Source organism: Cololabis saira, chromosome 13, assembly GCF_033807715.1.
Source record: "Cololabis saira isolate AMF1-May2022 chromosome 13, fColSai1.1, whole genome shotgun sequence".
NCBI lineage: Eukaryota > Metazoa > Chordata > Actinopteri > Beloniformes > Belonidae > Cololabis > Cololabis saira.
Genome location: NC_084599.1, coordinates 47,043,076 through 47,068,220, shown reverse-complemented (window position 1 = coordinate 47,068,220; position 25,145 = coordinate 47,043,076). Strand labels below are relative to the sequence as shown.

The 25,145-nt window shown below is 46.9% G+C and overlaps 1 protein-coding gene across 1 annotated transcript; it reads right to left on the bottom strand.

The window, feature by feature from the left end:
* Positions 1-189: 189 nt before the first annotated feature.
* LOC133458843 (NLR family CARD domain-containing protein 3-like) lies at positions 190-25,145 on the bottom strand. The gene is made up of 7 exons (XM_061739043.1): positions 25,067-25,145; positions 22,746-24,504; positions 22,278-22,451; positions 11,682-11,855; positions 9,775-9,945; positions 832-878; positions 190-728 (listed from the first exon to the last, which is right to left on the bottom strand). Exons 1-7 carry the CDS (start codon positions 25,143-25,145, stop codon positions 196-198), a joined length of 2,937 nt encoding a protein of 978 aa, XP_061595027.1. The 3' UTR covers positions 190-195.

Sequence of the window (25,145 nt, the reverse complement as noted above, 5' to 3'; positions counted from 1 at the left end):
TGTGGATCCTGGAATAACGGCAGCTTCACCTTTAAAGGACCGGAAGAGGAAGAAGTTTCCAAGGAATCATTCAGAACAGTTTCACCAACGTGTGATTCAGGTGTTCTGGTGGAGACAGAGACAGACGTGTACAGACTCATCTATCTGTCCAACAGAGACAGTTTCTCTGACAGGAGGAGACTCTGGAGACTGAACTCAACACAGAGACACTGAAGAACCAGGACCGGGCCAGAACCTGAACCCAGGATAGAGAGGTTCAGTGAAGGTGGTGTTGAAGGTGTGGAGGTGGATCAGTCTGTCAGAGGAGACGCTGTAGAAGGACAGAGTTCCAGCAGGAACGTCCACGTACACCGCTGCTCTGTCAGAGACTGAGGAAGAGGAGGAGAGAGGTGTTTCTCTCTTATTGTGAAGGACCCAGTACCGATCATCACCAGAACATTCCAGACTCCAGGAATGATTGTTCCTTCCAAACCCACAGTCACTAGAGACTCCTTTCCTGCTGATTCTCCTGTAACTCACTGATACAGAAACTCTTCCTCTCCTCTGGACCTCCCAGTAACAGCGACCCGTCAGAACTTCTCTACACAGCAGCTGAGGGCAGACATCAAACCTGTCTGGATGATCAGGATACGACTGATCCTCCTCCACACGTGTCATCTTCCTGTTGTTGTCAGACAGTTGGATGTATTTGTGGACTGTGTTTGTGTCGATGGTGAGTTGACAGGAATCTGATGAAGAGAACAAACAAGCAGCTGCAGTTATTATTGATCAGTTATTGATCACTGATGGACTCATGAAGGAGTGAAGATGGTTGAATAAAAACACACTTACACTTCCTCAGACCTGGTGTCAGCCATCGTTGTCCAGCAGGCTCCACCCTGGAAGGAGGAGGAGGATCAGACCAGATCAGTCTCTGTCAGGGGTGGGATGTTATTTAGAGGACCAGGGTCCTCTATATAACATCCCAACGTTCTACCTGAGTGTCCTACCTGAGAGTGTCCTACCTGAGAGTGTCCTACCTGAGAGTGTCCTACCTGAGAGTGTCTTACCTGAGTGTGTCCTACCTGAGTGTGTCCTACCTGAGAGTGTCCTACCTGAGAGTGTCCTACCTGAGTGTCCTACCTGAGTGTCCTACCTGAGTGTGTCCTACCTGAGAGTGTCCTACCTGAGAGTGTCCTACCTGATTGTCCTACCTGAGAGTGTCCTACCTGATTGTCCTACCTGAGAGTGTCCTACCTGAGAGTGTCCTACCTGAGAGTGTCCTACCTGAGAGTGTCCTACCTGAGTGTCCTACCTGAGAGTCCTACCTGAGAGTGTCCTACCTGAGAGTGTCCTACCTGAGAGTCCTACCTGAGAGTGTCCTACCTGAGAGTGTCCTACCTGAGAGTCCTACCTGAGAGTGTCCTACCTGAGAGTGTCCTACCTGAATGTCCTACCTGAGAGTGTCCTACCTGACAGTGTCCTACCTGAGTGTCCTACCTGAGAATGTCCTACCTGAGTGTGTCCTACCTGAGAGTGTCCTACCTGAGTGTCCTACCTGAGAGTGTCCTACCTGAGAGTGTCCTACCTGAGTGTCCTACCTGAGAGTGACCTACCTGAGTGTCCTACCTGAGTGTCCTACCTGAGTGTGTCCTACCTGAGAGTGTCCTACCTGAGTGTCCTACCTGAGAGTGTCCTACCTGAGAGTGTCTTACCTGAGTGTGTCCTACCTGAGTGTGTCCTACCTGACAGTGTCCTACCTGAGTGTCCTACCTGAGAGTGTCCAGTCTGAGTGTGTCCTACCTGAGAGTGTCCTACCTGAGAGTGTCCTACCTGACAGTGTCCTACCTGAGTGTCCTACCTGAGTGTCCTACCTGAGTGTGTCCTACCTGAGTGTCCTACCTGAGAGTGTCCTACCTGAGGGTGTCCTACCTGAGAGTGTCCTACCTGAGAGTGTCCTACCTGAGAGAGTCCTACCTGAGAGTGTCCTACCTGAGTGTCCTACCTGAGTGTGTCCTACCTGAGTGTGTCCTACCTGAGTGTGTCCTACCTGAGAGTGTCCTACCTGAGTGTCCTACCTGAGAGTGTCCTACCTGAGAGTGTCCTACCTGAGAGTGTCCTACCTGAGTGTGTCCTACCTGAGTGTGTCCTACCTGAGAGTGTCCTACCTGAGTGTCCTACCTGAGAGTGTCCTACCTGAGTGTCCTACCTGAGTGTCCTACCTGAGAGTGTCCTACCTGAGAGTGTCCTACCTGAGAGTGTCCTACCTGAGAGTGTCCTACCTGAGTGTCCTACCTGAGAGTGTCTTACCTGAGTGTCCTACCTGAGAGTGTCCTACCTGAGAGTGTCCTACCTGAGTGTCCTACCTGAGTGTCCTACCTGAGAGTGTCCTACCTGAGTGTCCTACCTGAGAGTGTCCTACCTGAGAGTGTCCTACCTGAGTGTCCTACCTGAGAGTGTCCTACCTGAGAGTGTCCTACCTGAGAGTGTCTTACCTGAGTGTCCTACCTGAGAGTGTCCTACCTGAGAGTGTCCTACCTGAGTGTCCTACCTGAGTGTCCTACCTGAGAGTGTCCTACCTGAGAGTGTCCTACCTGAGTGTCCTACCTGAGTGTCCTACCTGAGAGTGTCCTACCTGAGAGTGTCCTACCTGAGTGTCCTACCTGAGAGTGTCCTACCTGAGAGTGTCCTACCTGAGAGTGTCCTACCTGAGAGTGTCCTACCTGAGAGTGTCCTACCTGAGTGTGTCCTACCTGAGAGTGTCCTACCTGAGAGTGTCCTACCTGAGAGTGTCCTACCTGAGTGTGTCCTACCTGAGAGTGTCCTACCTGAGAGTGTCCTACCTGAGAGTGTCCTACCTGAGTGTCCTACCTGAGTGTCCTACCTGAGTGTCCTACCTGAGTGTCCTACCTGAGAGTGTCCTACCTGAGTGTCCTACCTGAGAGTGTCCTACCTGAGTGTCCTACCTGAGAGTGTCCTACCTGAGTGTCCTACCTGAGAGTGTCCTACCTGAGTGTGTCCTACCTGAGAGTGTCCTACCTGAGAGTGTCCTACCTGAGAGTGTCCTACCTGAGAGTGTCCTACCTGAGAGTGTCCTACCTGAGTGTGTCCTACCTGAGAGTGTCCTACCTGAGAGTGTCCTACCTGAGAGTGTCCTACCTGAGTGTGTCCTACCTGAGAGTGTCCTACCTGAGAGTGTCCTACCTGAGTGTGTCCTACCTGAGAGTGTCCTACCTGAGTGTCCTACCTGAGAGTCCTACCTGAGAGTGTCCTACCTGAGTGTCCTACCTGAGTGTCCTACCTGAGAGTGTCCTACCTGAGTGTCCTACCTGAGAGTGTCCTACCTGAGTGTCCTACCTGAGAGTCCTACCTGAGTGTGTCCTACCTGAGTGTGTCCTACCTGAGAGTGTCCTACCTGAGTGTCCTACCTGAGTGTCCTACCTGAGAGTGTCATACCTGAGAGTGTCCTACCTGAGTGTCCTACCTGAGAGTGTCCTACCTGAGTGTCCTACCTGAGTGTCCTACCTGAGTGTGTCCTACCTGAGTGTCCTACCTGAGAGTGTCATACCTGAGAGTGTCCTACCTGAGAGTGTCCTACCTGAGAGTGTCCTACCTGAGAGTGTCCTACCTGAGAGTGTCCTACCTGAGTGTCCTACCTGAGAGTGACCTACCTGAGAGTGTCCTACCTGAGTGTCCTACCTGAGTGTCCTACCTGAGAGTGTCCTACCTGAGTGTGTCCTACCTGAGAGAGTCCTACCTGAGAGTGTCCTACCTGAGAGTGTCCTACCTGAGTGTCCTACCTGAGAGTGTCCTACCTGAGTGTCCTACCTGAGTGTCCTACCTGAGAGTGTCCTACCTGAGTGTGTCCTACCTGAGAGAGTCCTACCTGAGAGTGTCCTACCTGAGAGTGTCCTACCTGAGAGTGTCCTACCTGAGTGTCCTACCTGAGAGTGTCCTACCTGAGTGTGTCCTACCTGAGTGTCCTACCTGAGTGTCCTACCTGAGAGTGTCCTACCTGAGAGTGTCCTACCTGAGTGTCCTACCTGAGTGTCCTACCTGAGAGTGTCCTACCTGAGAGTGTCCTACCTGAGTGTGTCCTACCTGAGAGTGTCCTACCTGAGTGTGTCCTACCTGAGTGTCCTACCTGAGAGTGTCCTACCTGAGAGTGTCTTACCTGAGAGTGTCCTACCTGAGTGTGTCCTACCTGAGTGTCCTACCTGAGAGTGTCCTACCTGAGTGTGTCCTACCTGAGAGTGTCCTACCTGAGTGTGTCCTACCTGAGTGTCCTACCTGAGAGTGTCCTACCTGAGTGTCCTACCTGAGAGTGTCCTACCTGAGTGTCCTACCTGAGTGTCCTACCTGAGTGTGTCCTACCTGAGTGTCCTACCTGAGTGTGTCCTACCTGAGAGTGTCATACCTGAGAGTGTCCTACCTGAGAGTGTCCTACCTGAGAGTGTCCTACCTGAGAGTGACCTACCTGAGAGTGTCCTACCTGAGTGTCCTACCTGAGTGTCCTACCTGAGAGTGTCCTACCTGAGAGTGTCCTACCTGAGTGTCCTACCTGAGAGTGTCCTACCTGAGAGTGTCCTACCTGAGAGTGTCCTACCTGAGTGTCCTACCTGAGTGTCCTACCTGAGAGTGTCCTACCTGAGAGTGTCCTACCTGAGTGTCCTACCTGAGAGTGTCCTACCTGAGAGTGTCCTACCTGAGTGTCCTACCTGAGTGTGTCCTACCTGAGAGTGTCCTACCTGAGTGTGTCCTACCTGAGTGTCCTACCTGAGAGTGTCCTACCTGAGAGTGTCCTACCTGAGAGTGTCCTACCTGAGAGTGTCCTACCTGAGAGTGTCCTACCTGAGTGTCCTACCTGAGTGTGTCCTACCTGAGAGTGTCCTACCTGAGTGTGTCCTACCTGAGAGTGTCCTACCTGAGTGTGTCCTACCTGAGAGTGTCCTACCTGAGAGTGTCCTACCTGAGAGTGTCCTACCTGAGTGTGTCCTACCTGAGAGTGTCTTACCTGAGAGTGTCCTACCTGAGTGTGTCCTACCTGAGAGTGTCCTACCTGAGTGTCCTACCTGAGAGTGTCCTACCTGAGTGTCCTACCTGAGAGTGTCCTACCTGAGAGTGTCCTACCTGAGTGTGTCCTACCTGAGAGTGTCCTACCTTAGTGTGTCCTACCTGAGAGTGTCCTACCTGAGAGTGTCCTACCTGAGAGTGTCCTACCTGAGTGTGTCCTACCTGAGAGTGTCCTACCTGAGAGTGTCCTACCTGAGTGTCCTACCTGAGAGTGTCCTACCTGAGAGTGTCCTACCTGAGTGTCCTACCTGAGTGTCCTACCTGAGAGTGTCCTACCTGAGAGTGTCCTACCTGAGTGTCCTACCTGAGAGTGTCCTACCTGAGAGTGTCCTACCTGAGAGTGTCCTACCTGAGAGTGTCCTACCTGAGAGTGTCCTACCTGAGTGTGTCCTACCTGAGAGTGTCCTACCTGAGAGTGTCCTACCTGAGTGTCCTACCTGAGAGTGTCCTACCTGAGAGTGTCCTACCTGAGAGTGTCCTACCTGAGAGTGTCCTACCTGAGAGTGTCCTACCTGAGTGTGTCCTACCTGAGAGTGTCCTACCTGAGAGTGTCCTACCTGAGTGTCCTACCTGAGAGTGTCCTACCTGAGTGTGTCCTACCTGAGAGTGTCCTACCTGAGAGTGTCCTACCTGAGAGTGTCCTACCTGAGTGTCCTACCTGAGTGTCCTACCTGAGTGTCCTACCTGAGTGTCCTACCTGAGAGTGTCCTACCTGAGTGTCCTACCTGAGAGTGTCCTACCTGAGTGTCCTACCTGAGAGTGTCCTACCTGAGTGTCCTACCTGAGAGTGTCCTACCTGAGTGTGTCCTACCTGAGAGTGTCCTACCTGAGAGTGTCCTACCTGAGAGTGTCCTACCTGAGAGTGTCCTACCTGAGAGTGTCCTACCTGAGTGTGTCCTACCTGAGAGTGTCCTACCTGAGAGTGTCCTACCTGAGAGTGTCCTACCTGAGAGTGTCCTACCTGAGAGTGTCCTACCTGAGAGTGTCCTACCTGAGTGTGTCCTACCTGAGAGTGTCCTACCTGGGAGTGTCCTACCTGAGAGTGTCCTACCTGAGTGTGTCCTACCTGAGAGTGTCCTACCTGAGTGTCCTACCTGAGAGTCCTACCTGAGAGTGTCCTACCTGAGTGTCCTACCTGAGTGTCCTACCTGAGAGTGTCCTACCTGAGTGTCCTACCTGAGAGTGTCCTACCTGAGTGTCCTACCTGAGAGTCCTACCTGAGTGTGTCCTACCTGAGTGTCCTACCTGAGAGTGTCCTACCTGAGAGTGTCCTACCTGAGTGTCCTACCTGAGAGTGTCCTACCTGAGTGTCCTACCTGAGTGTCCTACCTGAGTGTGTCCTACCTGAGTGTCCTACCTGAGAGTGTCATACCTGAGAGTGTCCTACCTGAGAGTGTCCTACCTGAGAGTGTCCTACCTGAGAGTGTCCTACCTGAGAGTGTCCTACCTGAGTGTCCTACCTGAGAGTGTCCTACCTGAGTGTGTCCTACCTGAGTGTCCTACCTGAGTGTCCTACCTGAGAGTGTCCTACCTGAGAGTGTCCTACCTGAGTGTCCTACCTGAGTGTCCTACCTGAGTGTGTCCTACCTGAGTGTCCTACCTGAGTGTGTCCTACCTGAGAGTGTCCTACCTGAGAGTGTCCTACCTGAGAGTGTCCTACCTGAGTGTGTCCTACCTGAGAGTGTCCTACCTGAGTGTGTCCTACCTGAGTGTCCTACCTGAGAGTGTCCTACCTGAGAGTGTCTTACCTGAGAGTGTCCTACCTGAGTGTGTCCTACCTGAGTGTCCTACCTGAGAGTGTCCTACCTGAGTGTGTCCTACCTGAGAGTGTCCTACCTGAGTGTGTCCTACCTGAGTGTCCTACCTGAGAGTGTCCTACCTGAGTGTCCTACCTGAGAGTGTCCTACCTGAGTGTCCTACCTGAGTGTCCTACCTGAGTGTGTCCTACCTGAGTGTCCTACCTGAGTGTGTCCTACCTGAGAGTGTCATACCTGAGAGTGTCCTACCTGAGAGTGTCCTACCTGAGAGTGTCCTACCTGAGAGTGACCTACCTGAGAGTGTCCTACCTGAGAGTGTCCTACCTGAGAGTGTCCTACCTGAGTGTCCTACCTGAGTGTGTCCTACCTGAGAGTGTCCTACCTGAGAGTGTCCTACCTGAGTGTCCTACCTGAGTGTCCTACCTGAGAGTGTCCTACCTGAGAGTGTCCTACCTGAGTGTCCTACCTGAGAGTGTCCTACCTGAGTGTCCTACCTGAGAGTGTCCTACCTGAGTGTGTCCTACCTGAGAGTGACCTACCTGAGAGTGTCCTACCTGAGTGTCCTACCTGAGTGTCCTACCTGAGTGTGTCCTACCTGAGAGTGTCCTACCTGAGTGTCCTACCTGAGAGTGTCCTACCTGAGTGTGTCCTACCTGAGTGTGTCCTACCTGAGAGTGTCCTACCTGAGTGTGTCCTACCTGAGTGTCCTACCTGAGAGTGTCCTACCTGAGACTGTCCTACCTGAGAGTGTCCTACCTGAGAGTGTCCTACCTGAGAGTGTCCTACCTGAGTGTCCTACCTGAGTGTGTCCTACCTGAGAGTGTCCTACCTGAGTGTGTCCTACCTGAGAGTGTCCTACCTGAGTGTGTCCTACCTGAGAGTGTCCTACCTGAGAGTGTCCTACCTGAGAGTGTCCTACCTGAGTGTGTCCTACCTGAGAGTGTCTTACCTGAGAGTGTCCTACCTGAGTGTGTCCTACCTGAGAGTGTCCTACCTGAGTGTCCTACCTGAGAGTGTCCTACCTGAGTGTCCTACCTGAGAGTGTCCTACCTGAGAGTGTCCTACCTGAGTGTGTCCTACCTGAGAGTGTCCTACCTTAGTGTGTCCTACCTGAGAGTGTCCTACCTGAGAGTGTCCTACCTGAGAGTGTCCTACCTGAGTGTGTCCTACCTGAGAGTGTCCTACCTGAGAGTGTCCTACCTGAGAGTGTCCTACCTGAGTGTGTCCTACCTGAGAGTGTCCTACCTGAGTGTCCTACCTGAGAGTGTCCTACCTGAGTGTCCTACCTGAGAGTGTCCTACCTGAGTGTCCTACCTGAGTGTGTCCTACCTGAGTGTGTCCTACCTGAGAGTGTCCTACCTGAGTGTCCTACCTGAGAGTGTCCTACCTGAGTGTCCTACCTGAGTGTGTCCTACCTGAGAGTGTCCTACCTGAGAGTGTCCTACCTGAGTGTCCTACCTGAGAGTGTCCTACCTGAGTGTCCTACCTGAGTGTGTCCTACCTGAGAGTGTCCTACCTGAGAGTGTCCTACCTGAGTGTGTCCTACCTGAGAGTGTCCTACCTGAGAGTGTCCTACCTGAGAGTGTCCTACCTGAGAGTGTCCTACCTGAGAGTGTCCTACCTGAGAGTCCTACCTGAGAGTGTCCTACCTGAGAGTGTCCTACCTGAGAGTGTCCTACCTGAGAGTGTCCTACCTGAGAGTGTCCTACCTGAGTGTGTCCTACCTGAGAGTGTCCTACCTGAGAGTGTCCTACCTGAGAGTGTCCTACCAGAGTGTCCTACCTGAGAGTGTCCTACCTGAGAGTGTCCTACCTGAGTGTCCTACCTGAGAGTGTCCTACCTGAGTGTCCTACCTGAGAGTGTCCTACCTGAGAGTGTCCTACCTGAGTGTCCTACCTGAGTGTGTCCTACCTGAGAGTGTCCTACCTGAGAGTGTCCTACCTGAGAGTGTCCTACCTGAGTGTCCTACCTGAGTGTGTCCTACCTGAGAGTGTCCTACCTGAGTGTCCTACCTGAGAGTGTCCTACCTGAGAGTGTCCTACCTGAGAGTGTCCTACCTGAGTGTCCTACCTGAGAGTGTCCTACCTGAGTGTCCTACCTGAGAGTGTCCTACCTGAGAGTGTCCTACCTGAGTGTCCTACCTGAGAGTGTCCTACCTGAGAGTGTCCTACCAGAGTGTGTCCTACCTGAGTGTGTCCTACCTGAGAGTGTCCTACCTGAGAGTGTCCTACCTGAGAGTGTCCTACCTGAGAGTGTCCTACCTGAGTGTCCTACCTGAGAGTGTCCTACCTGAGAGTGTCCTACCTGAGTGTCCTACCTGAGAGTGTCCTACCTGAGAGTGTCCTACCTGAGAGTGTCCTACCTGAGAGTGTCCTACCTGAGAGTGTCCTACCTGAGAGTGTCCTACCTGAGAGTGTCCTACCTGAGAGTGTCCTACCTGAGTGTCCTACCTGAGTGTCCTACCTGAGTGTGTTCTACCTGAGTGTGTCCTACCTGAGAGTGTCCTACCTTAGTGTGTCCTACCTGAGTGTGTCCTACCTGAGAGTGTCCTACCTGAGTGTCCTACCTGAGTGTGTCCTACCTGAGAGTGTCCTACCTGAGTGTGTCCTACCTGAGAGTGTCCTACCTGAGTGTCCTACCTGAGTGTGTCCTACCTGAGAGTGTCCTACCTGAGAGTGTCCTACCTGAGAGTGTCCTACCTGAGTGTGTCCTACCTGAGTGTCCTACCTGAGAGTGTCCTACCTGAGAGTGTCCTACCTGAGAGTGTCCTACCTGAGAGTGTCCTACCTGAGTGTCCTACCTGAGAGTGTCCTACCTGAGTGTGTCCTACCTGAGTGTGTCCTACCTGAGAGTGTCCTACCTGAGAGTGTCCTACCTGAGAGTGTCCTACCTGAGAGTGTCTTACCTGAGAGTGTCCTACCTGAGTGTGTCCTACCTGAGAGTGTCCTACCTGAGAGTGTCCTACCTGAGAGTGTTCAGTCTCCAGCGGGGATCCTTCAGTCTAGACAGAAGCTTCCCTGCTGACTCTCCTGGATGGTTGTAGCTCAGGTCCAGCTCTCTCAGGTGGGATGGGTTGGAGGTCAGAGCTGAGACCAGAGAAGAACTTCCTTCCTCTGAGATCAGACAGCCTGACAGCCTGCAGACACACAAAACACATGCAGAGACTCTGAGAGAACTGCTCTGAGACTAAAGCTGACTCTGTCCTCGTGTTCACCTGATGATGGTGCTGCTTCCGCCTGCCTGCACCCCCCCCCCTCTGGTCATCCCGCTACTCCTTCCACATGACTGTTGTGTGCTGCTGACGCCCCCCCCCCCCCTCTGGTCATCCCGCTGCTGCTTCCACATGACTGTTGTGTGCTGCTGATGCCCCCCCCCCCCCCCACCTCTGGTCATCCCGCTGCTGCTTCCACCTGCCTGCTGTGTGCTGTCGACGTCCCTGACTCCCCCAGTCTGGCCTTCGGCAGGAGGGTCCCCCCTTATGAGCCTGGTCCTGCTCAAGGTTTCTTCCCTCCTAAAGGGGAGTTTTTCCTTGCCACTGTTTGGCTTAAGGTTTTTCTCCCACTAAGGGAGTTTTTACCTGCCATTGTTTATATAATAATTGCTCGGGGGTTTATGTTTATGTTTATGTTTATGTTCATGTTCATGTTCATGTTCTGGATCTCTGGAAAGCGTCTAGAGACAACATCTGTTGTATTAGACGCTATATAAATAAAATTGAATTGAATTGAATTGAAGGAGAAGTCAGAGGATCAGCAGAAAGACATCAACAATCTTCAATATCAACCACAGTTGTAACGGTCACCAGGGGTCCGTTTCACAAAGCAGGTTCAACAAACTCTGAGTCTAATCCTGAACTCTTAGTTGATCTACTCTGAGATCGGAAACTCTGAGTTTTCGGTTCCAGAACAGCGGTTTAGAGTTAATTTACTCAACTCTAAGTAGTTTCACCTGGAGTTAAGCGGATTTCACTAGGTATTATCTTTCCCAACACTTGTACCCCCTCATATGTTGAATTGTGATGTCCCAGCGTCCCTGACGACAGTGGTCGCTATCAATCTGGTTTTTAGCTCTGCAGTGTTACTAACTTACAAAAATGAAAAGGAAGCAGAAAACCAAAAAAATGAAAGAAGGCAAGTGATGGGTCCAATGTTGCCCCAGCAGCAGAAGATATTAACGAGGCTGTTATTAACGAGGCTGTAGCCACTGATGGATTAATTATGCAAGTTCATCTTAAGTTAAGATATAAAATTATCCTACCTTCTTATAAATCTGTTTAAGGGAAATATTTGACTTTTTTTTACTCTCTCTCTCTTTCTCTCTTCTGCTCCTCCCTCTCCTTTTTGCATTTGGACTTTAACTGTTTGAAGTTAAACTGGGATGTCCCTGTGATATTGTTGCACTGACATAGTGAATAAAGTGAACCGAATGAGTTAAATTGCATTTGTCAGATACTTTTTCTGCTCTCTAACTCTGCTCTTGCTGTCCGTGGTGCAGAAAACAGATGTGTATTAAAGGCCCAGTGGCTGAATTGACGCCACTGAGGGAGGAGACGGAGAGAAACTCAGGCTTTATTGAAGAAAACCTGCTAGCGAGCAGGTTAGGTTCAGAGAGAAACTCAGGCTTTATTGAAGAAAACCTGCTAGCGACCAGGTTAGGTTCAGAGAGCCTGTTACTATGGTAACTGACCGAGAGCTTAAGTTACCTCTTTTTGAGAAACAGGCTAGAGTTACCTCTCTTCCTCTGGTTTGAGTTACCTCCCTTTGTGAAATGGAAAACTCGGAGTTTCCCTCATTTCAGGGTTAACAGAATCAGAGTTTTCACTAAACCTGCTCTGTGAAACGGACCCCAGTTGGACACTTGGTGGATTCTGACCTGAGAGACTCCAGGTGACAGTGTGGACTCTCCAGTCCAGGACACAGCTGCTCCAGTCCAGAATCCTGCAGGTCATTGTTACTCAGGTCCAGTTCTGTCAGACTGGAGGACTGAGAGCTGAGAACTGAGGACAGAAGTGGACAGATGTCCTCTGAGAGGTTACAGCCACTCAACCTGCAGAGGAGATAAAAGAGAAATGAATGGGTTATTTAGGAAAGTTTATGTTTATTTATATATTATCTCAACCTCACACAGCATGTTGATGCACCCACTCACACCAGGAGGGGCACCTTAGACCTGGTCATCTCAGACTCCCCCTCCATCAATAATCTGGCAGTATATGACCTGGGTGTCTCTGATCACAGCATTATTTCAATGGGCATTTCCTGCTCATCCCACCTCCCCCAGCCTAAATGCGATATTCATTTTCGCAACTTAAAAAACATCAACCCTGCCATTTTGCATTCTGACCTCCAAATGCTGGCCTCACTTAACTTTCCTTCAGTTATGGAATCAGTGGAACACTACAACCATTCTCTTTGCCACCTCCTGGGGTCCGTTTCACAAAGCAGGTTCAACAAACTCTGCGTCTAATCCTGAACTCTTAGTTGATCTACTCTGAGATCGGAAACTCTGAGTTTTCGGTTCCAGAACAGCGGATTTGAGTTAATTTACTCAACTCTAAGTAGTTTCACCTGGAGTTAAGCTCGTGCGTGAGGGAAATCAAAAGCCATCATCAGTAGAGCGCTGATACAAGGATTCACCATGGCAACCGGCGACAACAAAAGAGCGACACACTTTTTCTTTTTTTTATTTTAAACTTTATTTATCTTTTCAATTTACAAAATCCCTTTGAGGAAACATTGCATCTGAAGATCCACATACTTCACGCCGTGTCCTTTTTCACCCGAATGGAATTAGAGATTTTAATGCGCGCATACGGCGAATTTGAACATGTTTTTCAAAAAAAGAGTAACACCGCAGCACAGAATAATATAAAATTAATTTAACAGATCTCCACATCATTCATCTGCAATCCTGTGGAACTCCTTGATGGCTTGGACAGGTTTATGTAGACTTGCCACCTGTCCCTTGAAATACAGAATTGTTCCGTAATTGGGAATTAAAAGTTGCATTCTGTATTGAACCAATACAGACACATATTATGCCAGGGTTCTCCAACTCCGGTCCTGGAGAGCACCTATCCAGCATGTTTTAGATCTTTCCCTGCTTCAGCACACCATGATACAAGGAGCTGTGTCAGCAACAGAACTGTCCGGACCTTGATGACAAGTTAATGACGACCATTGATTAGAATCAGGTGTGTTCATGCAGGGAGACACCTAAAACATGCTGGATAGGTCTCTCCAGGACCGGAGTTGGAGACCCCTGTATTATGCTCTTATTTATTCATGTAATAATATACAGGTGGAGGTCGGAAAATTTGAATATATTGCAAAACTTAATTCGTAGTAAATTCAACTTAAGGTGAAACAAATATTATTTCCCACTACATGCAAAGTGAGATATTTCAAGCCTTTATTTGTTATAATTTTAATGATTATGGCTCACAGTTTATGAAAACCCCAAATAAAAAATCTCAAAAAATTAAAATATATTATGAAATCATTAAACAATTCAATCATCAAAATTATAACAAATAAAGGATTAACATATATTGCTTTGCCTGTAATGAGACTATGTATAATGTAAATGTATTACGTGGTCTGATAACCATCTCCCGACGAATAATTAATTCTGCGCCTTCATCAATTGTGTCTTCATCAAAAGGACATGCCATGTTCGTGACAATGGACTAAATACTGATTCTGTTTTTAATGACAGACGGCAGAACTTCGCCAAAACTCGCCTTCTGACTGAATGAATGAGGAAATCAAATGTGCGTGCAGCTCTGAAAGAGGCGGAGACGCAGAGAAACTCCAGGTTCATTGACATAAACCTGGTCCCGACCAGGTTAGATTCAGAGAGTCTGTTACTACGGTAACTGACCGAGAGCTTAAGTTACCTCTCTTTGTGAAACAGGCTAGAGTTACTTCTCTTTCTCTGGTTTGAGTTACCTCCCTTTGTGAAACAGAAAACTCAGAGTTTCCCTCATTTCAGGGTTAATAGACTCAGAGTTTTCACTAAACCTGCTTTGTGAAACGGAGCCCTGGATGTGCATGCCCCTCTCAAAACAAGGACTGCGTCTTTCTTCCGCACTGCCCCCTGGTTCACCAATGAACTGTGCAAGATTAAAGCTGCTGGCCGGGCCATTGAAAGGCGAGTCAAATCATCCGGCCTGGTTGTGCACAAGCTGGCCTACAAAGACCATCAGAAGGCCTATGCAGCAGCCCTTAAACCTATTATTCAAACATCATCAACAGCAGTCCAGGAAATTCAAAACAGCTTTTTTCCACCATAAATCTTCTCCTAAATTCCAAAACCCAAACCCAGACAGACTCCACAGCAGAACACTGCAACAGATTTCTTGCATTTTTCAAGGATAAGATCAACTCCATCCAGTCTCAGCTCGCAGGCTCCTCAGCACCATTTCTGCCACCTGCCTGCCCTCAACCTGCACCTTTGTAGCTGTCACACAGACCGAAGTTGAGAGTCTCATCAAAACAATGAAACCCTCCACTTCCACTTTGGATCCCATTCCTACAGCACTCATCAAATCCAACCTGTCTGTTATAAGCCCTCTTATCACACAAATTATAAACCACTCATTAAACTCCGGCCATGTCCCGCCGTCACTCAAGACTGCCATTATCAAGCCCCTTCTAAAAAAATCCAGCCTCGACCCAGAATGTATTTCCAACTACCGGCCCATTTCCCATCTTCCATTTATGTCCACCATGTCTTCAACACCATTCACTATTTGAAATTTTCAATCTGGTTTCCGTACTGCCCATAGTACAGAGACAGCATTATTGAGGGTAACCAATGACCTTCTCATCTCCCCCGACTCTGGATCCCCCTCCCTGCTCATCCTCCTCGACCTTTCAGCAGCTTTTGATACTGTTGACCACCATATCCTCCTGTTGACCACCATATCCTCCTCAGCCGTCTGCACATCGACGTTGGTCTACATCACTCCACACTGGACTGGTTCACCTCCTTCGTTGCTGACAGGACGGAGTATGTCAGCTTGGGATCTTCCAAGTCCCAAACAGCCCCTGTTACGTGTGGTGTCCCCCAAGGATCTGTCCTAGGACCTCTCCTTTTTATCTTGTACATGCTGCCCCTGGGTCGTGTCCTCAGCCGGCACGGAGTCTCTTTTCACTGCTATGCCGATGACACTCAGCTGTACCTCCGGACTGACCCCAACCTTCGTTCCACCCTAGTCCCCTCATCTTCACCTACTCAAGCCCTCTCTAACTGCCTGGAGGAGATTAGGGCGTGGATGAGGCACAACTTCCTCCAACTCAACAGTTCCAAAACCGAAGCCATACAAATTGGTACCCCTCACCAGGTCCAGTCATCACCTATAACCACCATCTCCTTCTCCGGTCAAGACATCCCCCTCTCCACCTCTGTCACAAACCTTGGTGTGAAGCTGGACCCACAACTCACCTTCATAAACCACATCAAACATCTGTACAAAACTTGCTTCTTCCACATAAAGAACCTATCCAAACTCCGCCCCTTCCTCACTTTCCCCGATGCAGAAAAACTCGTCCACGCTCTAATCTCCTCCAGGTTCGATTACTGCAACAGCCTGCTCATCGGTATCCCCAACAAACACCTTCGGAAACTCCAACTCATTCAAAACTGTGCCACGATCATATCACCCCTATTCTCCAGAAACTACACTGGCTTCCCATAACTGCAAGAATCCAATTCAAGATCACTCTCATCACCCACCTCTGCATCTACAGCACTGCCCCTCAATACCTCAAAGACCTCCTGTCCCCTCACTCATCCACCTGTAACCTCCGCTCACAAAAGACCAACCTCCTCTATCAGCCCTGCATACTCCGCTGTCCCGCACATCTGGAACTCCCTCCCCGAACACCTACGTCAACCCCAGTCTGAGGACACTTTCAAAAAGGAGCTTAAAACTTTCCTGTTCAGGAAGGCTTTCCCTGGTCTTTGTTAGATGTTTTTATTATGTTTTTTTATGCTTTTTTTTACTTCTGGTCTTTTATGTTGTCCTGACTTTCCCTTGTTTATGTAAGCACTTTGAGATTATACATGAAAAGTGCTCTAAAAATAAAATGTATTATTATTATTATTATTAAATTTATTATTATGTTCTTTAACACTTCATGAACAAGTGTTACGGCCCCCAGCCGTTACTGCTTTTGATTTAGTGTGTAACTGTACTTATGTTTTGTTTCTGTATGTTTTGGGCGAGTGAGCACTCCTGTTTTGATCCATCTTGCTCTTCCCACTGATCAGTTCAGTTCAGATTGACAGGTCCCGCCTCCTGCCGCAGCCATTGGTCCTCCGCAGCTGTGGCAGATGAGACTGACGAGCTGACACCAAGCTGCTGGTCCTCAAAAGCAGCACACCTCAGTCAGCAATTAGAGGGCTGCTACTGTTCAGTGTGGCAATCCTCCTCGCTGTGTTCTGTGCTCTTTGTGATCTGTGATCTGTGTTAGTCTGCTGTCTGCTTGTGAGCAGTTCTTGTTTAAGTTAGCTGTATTAGCTGTGTGGTTTTGTAACTGGCTGGTAAACCGCCATTTAATTTGATCCCCTTTTTCTCCTGTTTTTGTTAAGTTAGGAAGTTAGGCTCAGATATTGTAATTTTGTTTGATCTTTTGTTTCCTCCCAGGGCTTAGGTAGTCTGGTTGAGAAGATAGTTTCTTTTGTTTGTTGTTTTGGCCTAGGTTTACCCCGAAGAGAAGCTTCATTTTCATTTTTGTCATTTTGTTTCTTTTGTGCTTAGCACTGATTTGAATGTTGGATGTTGAACCTAGCACTGTGCAACAATGAATACTCAGTTCTCTACCCCTCTCTAGTTCAGAGTAGCTCAGTTCTGAGCTAGACGTGGGACAAGACACAGCTCCTCGACGCAGCTGGTGAGCTTGGCCTCGAAGGAGTGATAAGCTCAAACATAACAATAGCGGGCTACTGAGCCGCTATGCGAAAAGCTATACGAAAAGTATCAAATAGCGACAGAATCGGATATTCCAAGGAAAATGGCACCAAAAAAGGGGAACCAGTTCAATCCACAGGACCTGACCCAAATGGGTGAGACCCTGGAGGGAGTAAAGCTTCAGCTGGAAGGCTTGGAGGTTCAGTTGGAATGCTTGAAGGAGATAAAGAGCCAACTACAAGGGATGCAAGGCCTGATGAAAGAGATTCAACACCTCAAAAAGGAAAATGAGAAAAAAGATGGGCTGATAATAGCTCTAAACAACAAAATGGAGGAGCTTGATCAACAAAACAAGCTAAATGATGTGATCATTACGGGTATTGAGATCAAGCCCAGGAGCTATGCAGCAGCGACGAGAGGACAGGAGGAGATGAACGAGGAAGACATCCAATCTGTGGAAAAGCAGGTACAGGATTTCCTAACCTCCAAAAACATTAAGATCGATCTTGAACATGTGGATACATGTCAACTGCTGCCCAAGAAAAAAAAGGTGGGAGAACGTGAAGATGTAAACAGGGCTGTTCTGCTGAAATTCACTAACAGAAAACACAAAATAGCGCTGCTAAAACAAGGCAGTAAGCTGAAAAATACCAGTGTGTTTATAAACGAGAATCTCAGCAAGAAAAACGCCACCATCGCCTGGAAAGCTCGTCAACTGAAGAAGGCTGGAAAAATACAAAATACCTGGACGGCAAACTGCAGAGTCTACATCAAACAAAATGGGCCAGAAAATACCAGACCGGTGCTGATCAGGGAGGTAGAGGAGTTGGAGAAACTTACCGGCTAATATGTCAAAGCTCACCATGAAACCTCTACAAAAAGAATGGATTACCTACTCACAAAAAACAAAGATGAATAAACTTAAAGGCAGGATTGCCAATTATGAAAAAAGGAACCTATCTTTAAAACAACACCTTGGATCAGAAGACTCGAATGAAGAAATTGACCCGTATATATATATTTTTACTACAGCAGAGCACTAAATTGTGGATATTATACAAGGGAGCAGTTCAATAAGGACATTGTGATGGATCAGAGGCTGTCAATCATTCATTTCAACAGCAGGAGTTTATATGCAAATTTTGATCACATATTGGAATACTTGGAAGGATTTTCTACATCCTTTGATATCATTGCGGTGTCAGAAACCTGGATTAATGAAGAAAAGGGAATGAACTTCATCTTAAGTGGGTATGAATTTGTGTGTAAAAATAGAAAAAAAAAGACTGGTGGAGGAGTTTCTCTTTTTATTAAAGAGAGCATTAATTTTGTCATATTGGAAAATGTGTCAAAAGCTATTGACAATGTAATGGAATGCATAACTGTAGAATTATCTATGTGTAAAGGGAGAAATACTGTAATATCCTGTCTGTATAGAGCCCCGGATTCAAAGTTAGAATTATTCAGTGATAGTGTGACAGAACTACTCTCTCTGACAAAGCATAAAAATGTTTTCATATGCGGAGACTTTAATATCGATATCCTAAACCCAAACAACAACGCTGGGACAGATGACTTTCTAAATAGTATGTATGCGGCAGGTATGCATCCCTTAATTACAATGGCCAGCAGAATTACCAAACATAGTGCCACACTAATTGACAATATATTTACAAATGTCTTAGAAGCAGATCCAGTGAGTGGACTATTGATATGCGATATCTCTGATCATCTACCAGTCTTTGCAATGTGTGAGTGGAATCATATTGTAAAGAGCGAGACGAAAAAAAGAAAGTTAGTTAGGATAAGAAATGAAAAGAATATGAACGCATTGGAGAGTCAGCTGTTGACACAGACATGGAGACATGTGCTCTCTGAAACAGAAACAAACAAAGCGTATGATGAATTCCTGAAGACTCTCACAGGACTGTACCATAAACATTGCTCTGCAAGGGAGATAACAGACAAAACAAAAAAGAAAGCCACACCGTGGCTTACGAAATCACTTGTAAATGCATGTAGGAAAAAAAAACCTTTTATATAAACAATTTCTCAGAGACAGAACAAAAATAGCTGAATCCAAATATAAAAAATATAGAAATAAGATAAATAGTGCACTAAGAAAGCAAAAAAAGGATTACTATGAAAAACTACTATCAGATAACAAGAATCATAACAAGAAACTCTGGAGTATAGTGAATTCAATATCAGGTCGGAAACCAAAGGTCACACTCCCAGACCACCTTATTATAAATAATGAGACGGTGTCTGACGGGAACTTGATTGTGGATCAATTCAATAAATTCTTTGTAAATGTTGGCCCACAGCTGGCCAAGGACATCCCTGAATCACCATTGCGCTGGGACCATTTTGACTCTGATAAGAATACAATCACTAAAAATTCATGTCTGTTACTTGAACCAGTCACTGAAGCAGAAGTTGTAAATGCCCTCACACAGTGCAAATCTAAATCTTCAGTAGATGTAGACGAAATTGACATGAGACTGTTGAAGGCAGTACAAAAAGGAATTATAACACCACTCACGCACATATGTAACTTATCCTTCAAAACCGGTGTATTTCCAAACAAGATGAAAATAGCAAAGGTATTACCATTGTATAAAAGTGGTGATATAAATATGACTACAAACTATCGTCCGGTCTCCTTATTGCCGCAGTGTTCAAAGATTTTAGAAAAACTCTATAATAGCAGATTGGAAAAGTTCATGACTGAACACAACATCCTGTGTGATAGCCAATACGGGTTCAGAAAGCAACATTCGACAGCACTTGCCCTCACAGAGTCCTTAGAACTGATTAAAGATGCGCTTGACCACAAATTATATATAGTAGGCATCTTTATTGACCTCAAAAAAGCTTTTGACACTATAAATCACGATATTTTGATTGAAAAATTATATGATTACGGTATCAGAGATACAGCTTTAAGATGGATCAAAAGCTATCTATCTGGTAGAGTCCAATATGTCCAGATGGGAACAAATACGTCTACATGCCTGGATGTCGTCTGTGGGGTCCCACAGGGGTCAGTCTTAGGCCCTAAGCTATTTACTCTATATATCAATGACATAATCAAAACATCTGATGTATTAAAACTTATTTTATTTGCTGATGATACAAATATTTTCTGCTCAGGAAACGACTTGAATATACTGGAAAAAGCGATTAACAGAGAAATGACAAAACTAAATACATGGTTTAATATAAATAAATTATCACTAAATCTGGCAAAGACCAAATTCATGTTATTTGGGAGAAATAATGTAAAGAAAAGCATAAACTTGCAAGTTAATGGATACAATATAGAAAAGAGTGAGGGAACATAAGGTTCTGGGTATATTAGTGGATGACCTCTTGACATGGCGACCACATGTAAAAATAATTCAAAATAAGATGGCAAGGAGTGTGTCTATTCTGTGGAAATTGCAGAAATCTCTCAATTTAAACTCGCTTAAGACCATATATTCGGCACTAATAGTCCCACATATGAGGTACTGTGTAGAAAATTGGGGTTTCACTTACAAGGGCATTACAGAACCAATATTTAAATTGCAAAAAAAAGCGCTTCGCATCATTCATTCTGTCCCAGCCAGGGCACATACGAACGAACTGTTCATAAAGACGAAATATCTAAAACTGAGAGAGATACTTCATTTTCAGATGCTACAAACAATTTACAAAGCAACACAGGCGGCATTACCAGTAAATGTTCAGAAATTGTTCACTCTTAGTCAAGGTCCTCACAGCATGCGCAGCTTGCTGCAGTTTCAACAGAAAAAGATAAGGACAACGATGGGAAGCCATAGTTTGTCAGTAGCTGGTGTGAAAATGTGGAATAGCCTAAACAATGAATTAAAGTTAGCAAGAAATGTAACTGTTTTCAAACATGGGTTAAAGAAACTGTTATTGAAGGATTATCAAACCTAGGTACACGAAGGCAATGTCTGGCTATGTGTACAAAACAATGGCAATGTGGGAAATTCAGCACTGGAGCACCTGGCATGGAAACAAAACATGGAGACTAAACAAAGTCACTATAAAATGTGTGTGTGTGACATTGAGCTCTATCACAGCACAGCAGATATCACGACCAAGCAGAACATAAAATCAAGAATGGAGATTCTGAACTGGTCAGTAAATGCTATTGACAAGATTTTTTCTACACGGCGTGCTGGGACAAGGGAACCGGCCTGTCCAGATGGGACATTCTTGGCGGGATACACCATGGACAGCTGGAATAAATGGAAAGTAGTGTGTCTTGGGGTGCTGGATATAGAAGACGTGGAGGACGTCTATATATTCACGGGCATGACGGTGGGCCTAGTGATCCTAGGGCTTGGCGGGGTTTGGATGCTACAAAAGTTGAGAAAAGTGAGAGCTGATCAGGCAAAGCTGCTCTCTGGCCTCGCTGACATCCAGGAGAGACTGACCAGTGTATGGTCGGAGGTGTCCAAAGCTCGGGAGGAGATGAAGTCAGTACGAGCGGAGGGGGCAAAGGCGGCTAGAGAGCCAGAGGACGGCGACTAATCAAAATCTGCATTGACACACGCACCTCCATTGCAAAGTGGATTGCATGCAAAAAGAGGCTTGGACATAAAAATAACTGAACAGTGGACACAGTAGTAAATCACAGGAATGGTGATCAGGATGAGTGGACTGGACATGTGTACAAACATACATGCTATCTGGACTGTGAAGGATGAAATTAGACAAATTGCTATGTGGTAAACTATGTATCTTACTGAATCTGTTGTTGATGTGATCATGAATCTTACATAGAACGGGGCGGGACTTTGATAAGCGTCAGCTTCTCCCGTACCCTTTTCGTCATGTGCTGAGTATGCAATGTATAATGTTCTGGAGATGAAATGTGTCTATATAAACATGCCGAAATAAACGAAAAAATAAAAAAAAAAAAATAAAAAATACAGCCTTTTTGTTGTGAACCATCTCTCGCTGCCTCATTCTTATGTTGCGCCTCTGTTCCCCTAGCCTGGGACGTAACAACAAGACAACTCAAACTCGGCAGGTGGCCTTCTGTTGCCTCCATGTAGAAGTAACTTAAAACAGAAGACAATGGATCCCAGAGCGATGTTGGCGAGGTTTGGATTGGAGATAATAATATGGTAAGCTTTAAGAAGAAGCTCAAGTAATTTCTGTTTACTCAGGGAGAATAAAATGCACTGTTGATAAGTGAGCTATTGATTAGTTTTTTCTTAATATCTTGTTTGATAGTGTGATGAGAAAATGTAATTCCTGAGTTTAAAAGGAGGGAATGTAGAGTCATTTTGCCATTGTGCTGATTATAATGTTGTTAGTTTTGTACTTTGAGCAAGTGTCCTAGTGTCTGTTGTCTCTGAGATGTGAGCATTATATTTATGTATTTGAATTGATGATAATGTTGTAATTAAGCTGATGATTCTGATGAGACCCCAGAGAAACTGCTGTGAAAGGTCAGCAGCTAACGGGGATCTAATAAAACAACCCAACAGTTCTATAGGTCAACGGTTGGACACTTGGTGGATTCTGACCTGAGAGACTCCAGGTGACAGTGTGGACTCTCCAGTCCAGGACACAGTAGCTCCAGTCCAGAATCCTGCAGGTCGTTGTTGCTCAGGTCCAGTTCTGTCAGACTGGAGGACTGAGAGCTGAGAACTGAGGACAGAAGTGCACAGATGTTCCCTGAGAGGTTACAGCCACTCAACCTGCAGAGGAGATTAAAGAGAGATCATGAGGTCATTTAAAAGTTGATTATGTAATTTAACAAATAAATAAATTATATAATATTAATCATTCTGATTATTTCAAATAATAATCAATAAATATTGATCATAGTTATTGCTAAATTTCTCTTCTGTACATGTAAAGTTTCCTGGGATGAATCATTGAGGAGAACTGGTCCCACATGAACCTGAACTTAGTTGAACAGTGAATTTAACTGGTTTCCTCCAAGAACATGTGATTGTAACTAAAACAGATGTGTCCATGTTCGTCCTTACACAACTTTCTTGGAGGCTTTGACCACCGGCAGCAGCCTCCGTAGAGCCTCCTCTGAAGCTGAGAACTTCTTCAGGTCAAACACCTCCAGATCTCCTGATGACAGTAAGATGAAGGCCAGAGCCGACCACTGAGCAGGAGACAGTGTATATGTGGAGAGAAATCCAGACCTCAGGGACCGTTGGACCTCCTCCATCAGAGACCGATCGTTCAGTTCATTCAGACAGTGGAACAGGTTGATGCTTCTCTCTGCAGACAGATCCTCACTGATCTTCCACTTGATGTATTCAACTGTTTCCTGATTGTTCTGTGAACTTCTTTGTTTTGGTTCCAGCAGACCTCGTAGGAGGTTCTGATTGGTCTCCAGTGAAAGACCCAGGAGGAAGCGGAGGAACAAGTCCAGGTGTCCGTTTGGACTCTGTAAGGCCTTGTCCACAGCTGTCTGATAGAGGTCAGTCTCTGTGTTCTTCTCTTCCTCCAGCAGGTTGACTCCAGAGCTGATGAAGGTCAGATGGACATGAAGAGCAGCCAGAAACTCCTGGACACTCAGATGGATGAAGCAGAAGACCTGGTCCTGGTACAGGCTGCTCTCCTCTCTAAAGATCTGGGTGAACACTCCTGAGTACACTGAAGCCTCTCTGATATCGATACCACACTCTCTCAGGTCTGATTCATAGAAGATCAGGTTTCCTTTCTGCAGCTGCTCAAAAGCCAGTTTTCCCAGAGACTCCACCATCTTCCTGCTGTCTGGACTCCAGTGTGGATCCGTCTCAGTTCCTCCGTCATACTTGACCTTCTTCAGTTTGGCCTGGACCACCAGGAAGTGGATGTACATCTCAGTCAGGGTCTTGGGCAGCCCCCCTCCCTCTCTGGTTTCCAGGACTTTCCCCAGGACCGAAGCAGTGATCCAGCAGAAGACTGGGATGTGGCACATGATGTGGAGGCTCCGTGATTTCTTGATGTGGGAGATGATCCTGCTGGTCTGCTCCTCTTCTCTGAACCTCTTCCTGAAGTATTCCTCCTTCTGTGGGTCAGTGAACCCTCTGACCTCCGTCACCATGTCAACACACTCAGGAGGGATCTGATTGGCTGCTGCGGGTCGTGTGGTGATCCAGAGACGAGCAGAAGGAAGCAGGTTCCCCCTGATGAGGTTTGTCAGCAGCACGTCCACTGAGGTGGACTCTGTAACATCAGTCAGGTCCTCATTGTTGTGGAAGTCCAGAGGAAGTCGACTCTCATCCAGACCGTCAAAGATGAACACGACCTGGAACTCTTCAAAGCTGCAGATTCTTTTCGTTTCAGAGAAGAAGTGATGAACTAGTTCCAGCAAGCTGAACTTTCTCTCTTTCAGCCCATTCAGCTGCCTGAAGGTGAATGGAAGCAGGAACTGGATGTCCTGGTTGGTTCTGCCTTCAGCCCAGTCCAGACTGAACTTCTGTGTTAGGACTGTTTTCCCGATGCCGGCCACTCCCTTCGTCATCACTGTTCTGATTGGTTCATCTCTTCCAGGTGGGGGTTTAAAGATGTCTTCCTGTCTGATGGTTGTTTCTGCTCCGTCTGGTTTCCTGGAAGCTGCTTCAATCTGTCTGACTTCATGTTCATGGTTGACCTCTCCGGTCCCTCCCTCTGTGATGTAGAGCTCCGTGTAGATCTGCTCCAGAAGGGTTGGGTTTCCTGCTTTAACAATCCCCTCAGAAACACACCGGTACTTCTCCTTCAGCTTAGACTTCAGACGCTTTTTACAAACTTCAGCAAAAGTACCTTAATAAAAGAACATAAAGACAGAGATTTAGTGTTTTATGAAGTTCACTCAACAACTTAAGTCTAAAAACAATCAAGATCTGAACATCCCCTGGTCAGCTGTAACTTTACGACGAGCTGTCCAATATTGAGTAGATCGCTTTTAAAACACCTCTGAACATTGAGGACGTGGAAGTGACAAGAACATCTGGGTTTCTAGTACCAGGATGTTAGCAGTAGAGCCCTGGGGCCTCATTTGTAAAAGAGTGTGTAGGATTCATACTAAAATTGTACGTGTGCTCAAAAGCCGAAAATGACGTTCACACAAAAAAATCCTGATTTATAAAACCGTGTGCACGCATATCTGCATGCAATGTTCTCTTTATAAATCACAGTCCACCTGGAAGGTTGCGCAGGTGAATTCACCTCATATAACGCCCTCTACACGCCCACTTCATACCATGAATGGTCAATGCAAACTACTTCATGACTGTTTTTGCATATAAATGAGCCTGCTGACGGACAAATCTTTGCCCGAAATAAAAAAGAAGTGGTGTGATCTGAAGGTGGAGGCCAAGAGGACCTGGCACCATCAGAGCTGCGACAGGTGGGGGCCGGTGCACACCCGAGCCCACACCGCTGGACACCAGAATAGCCTCCAT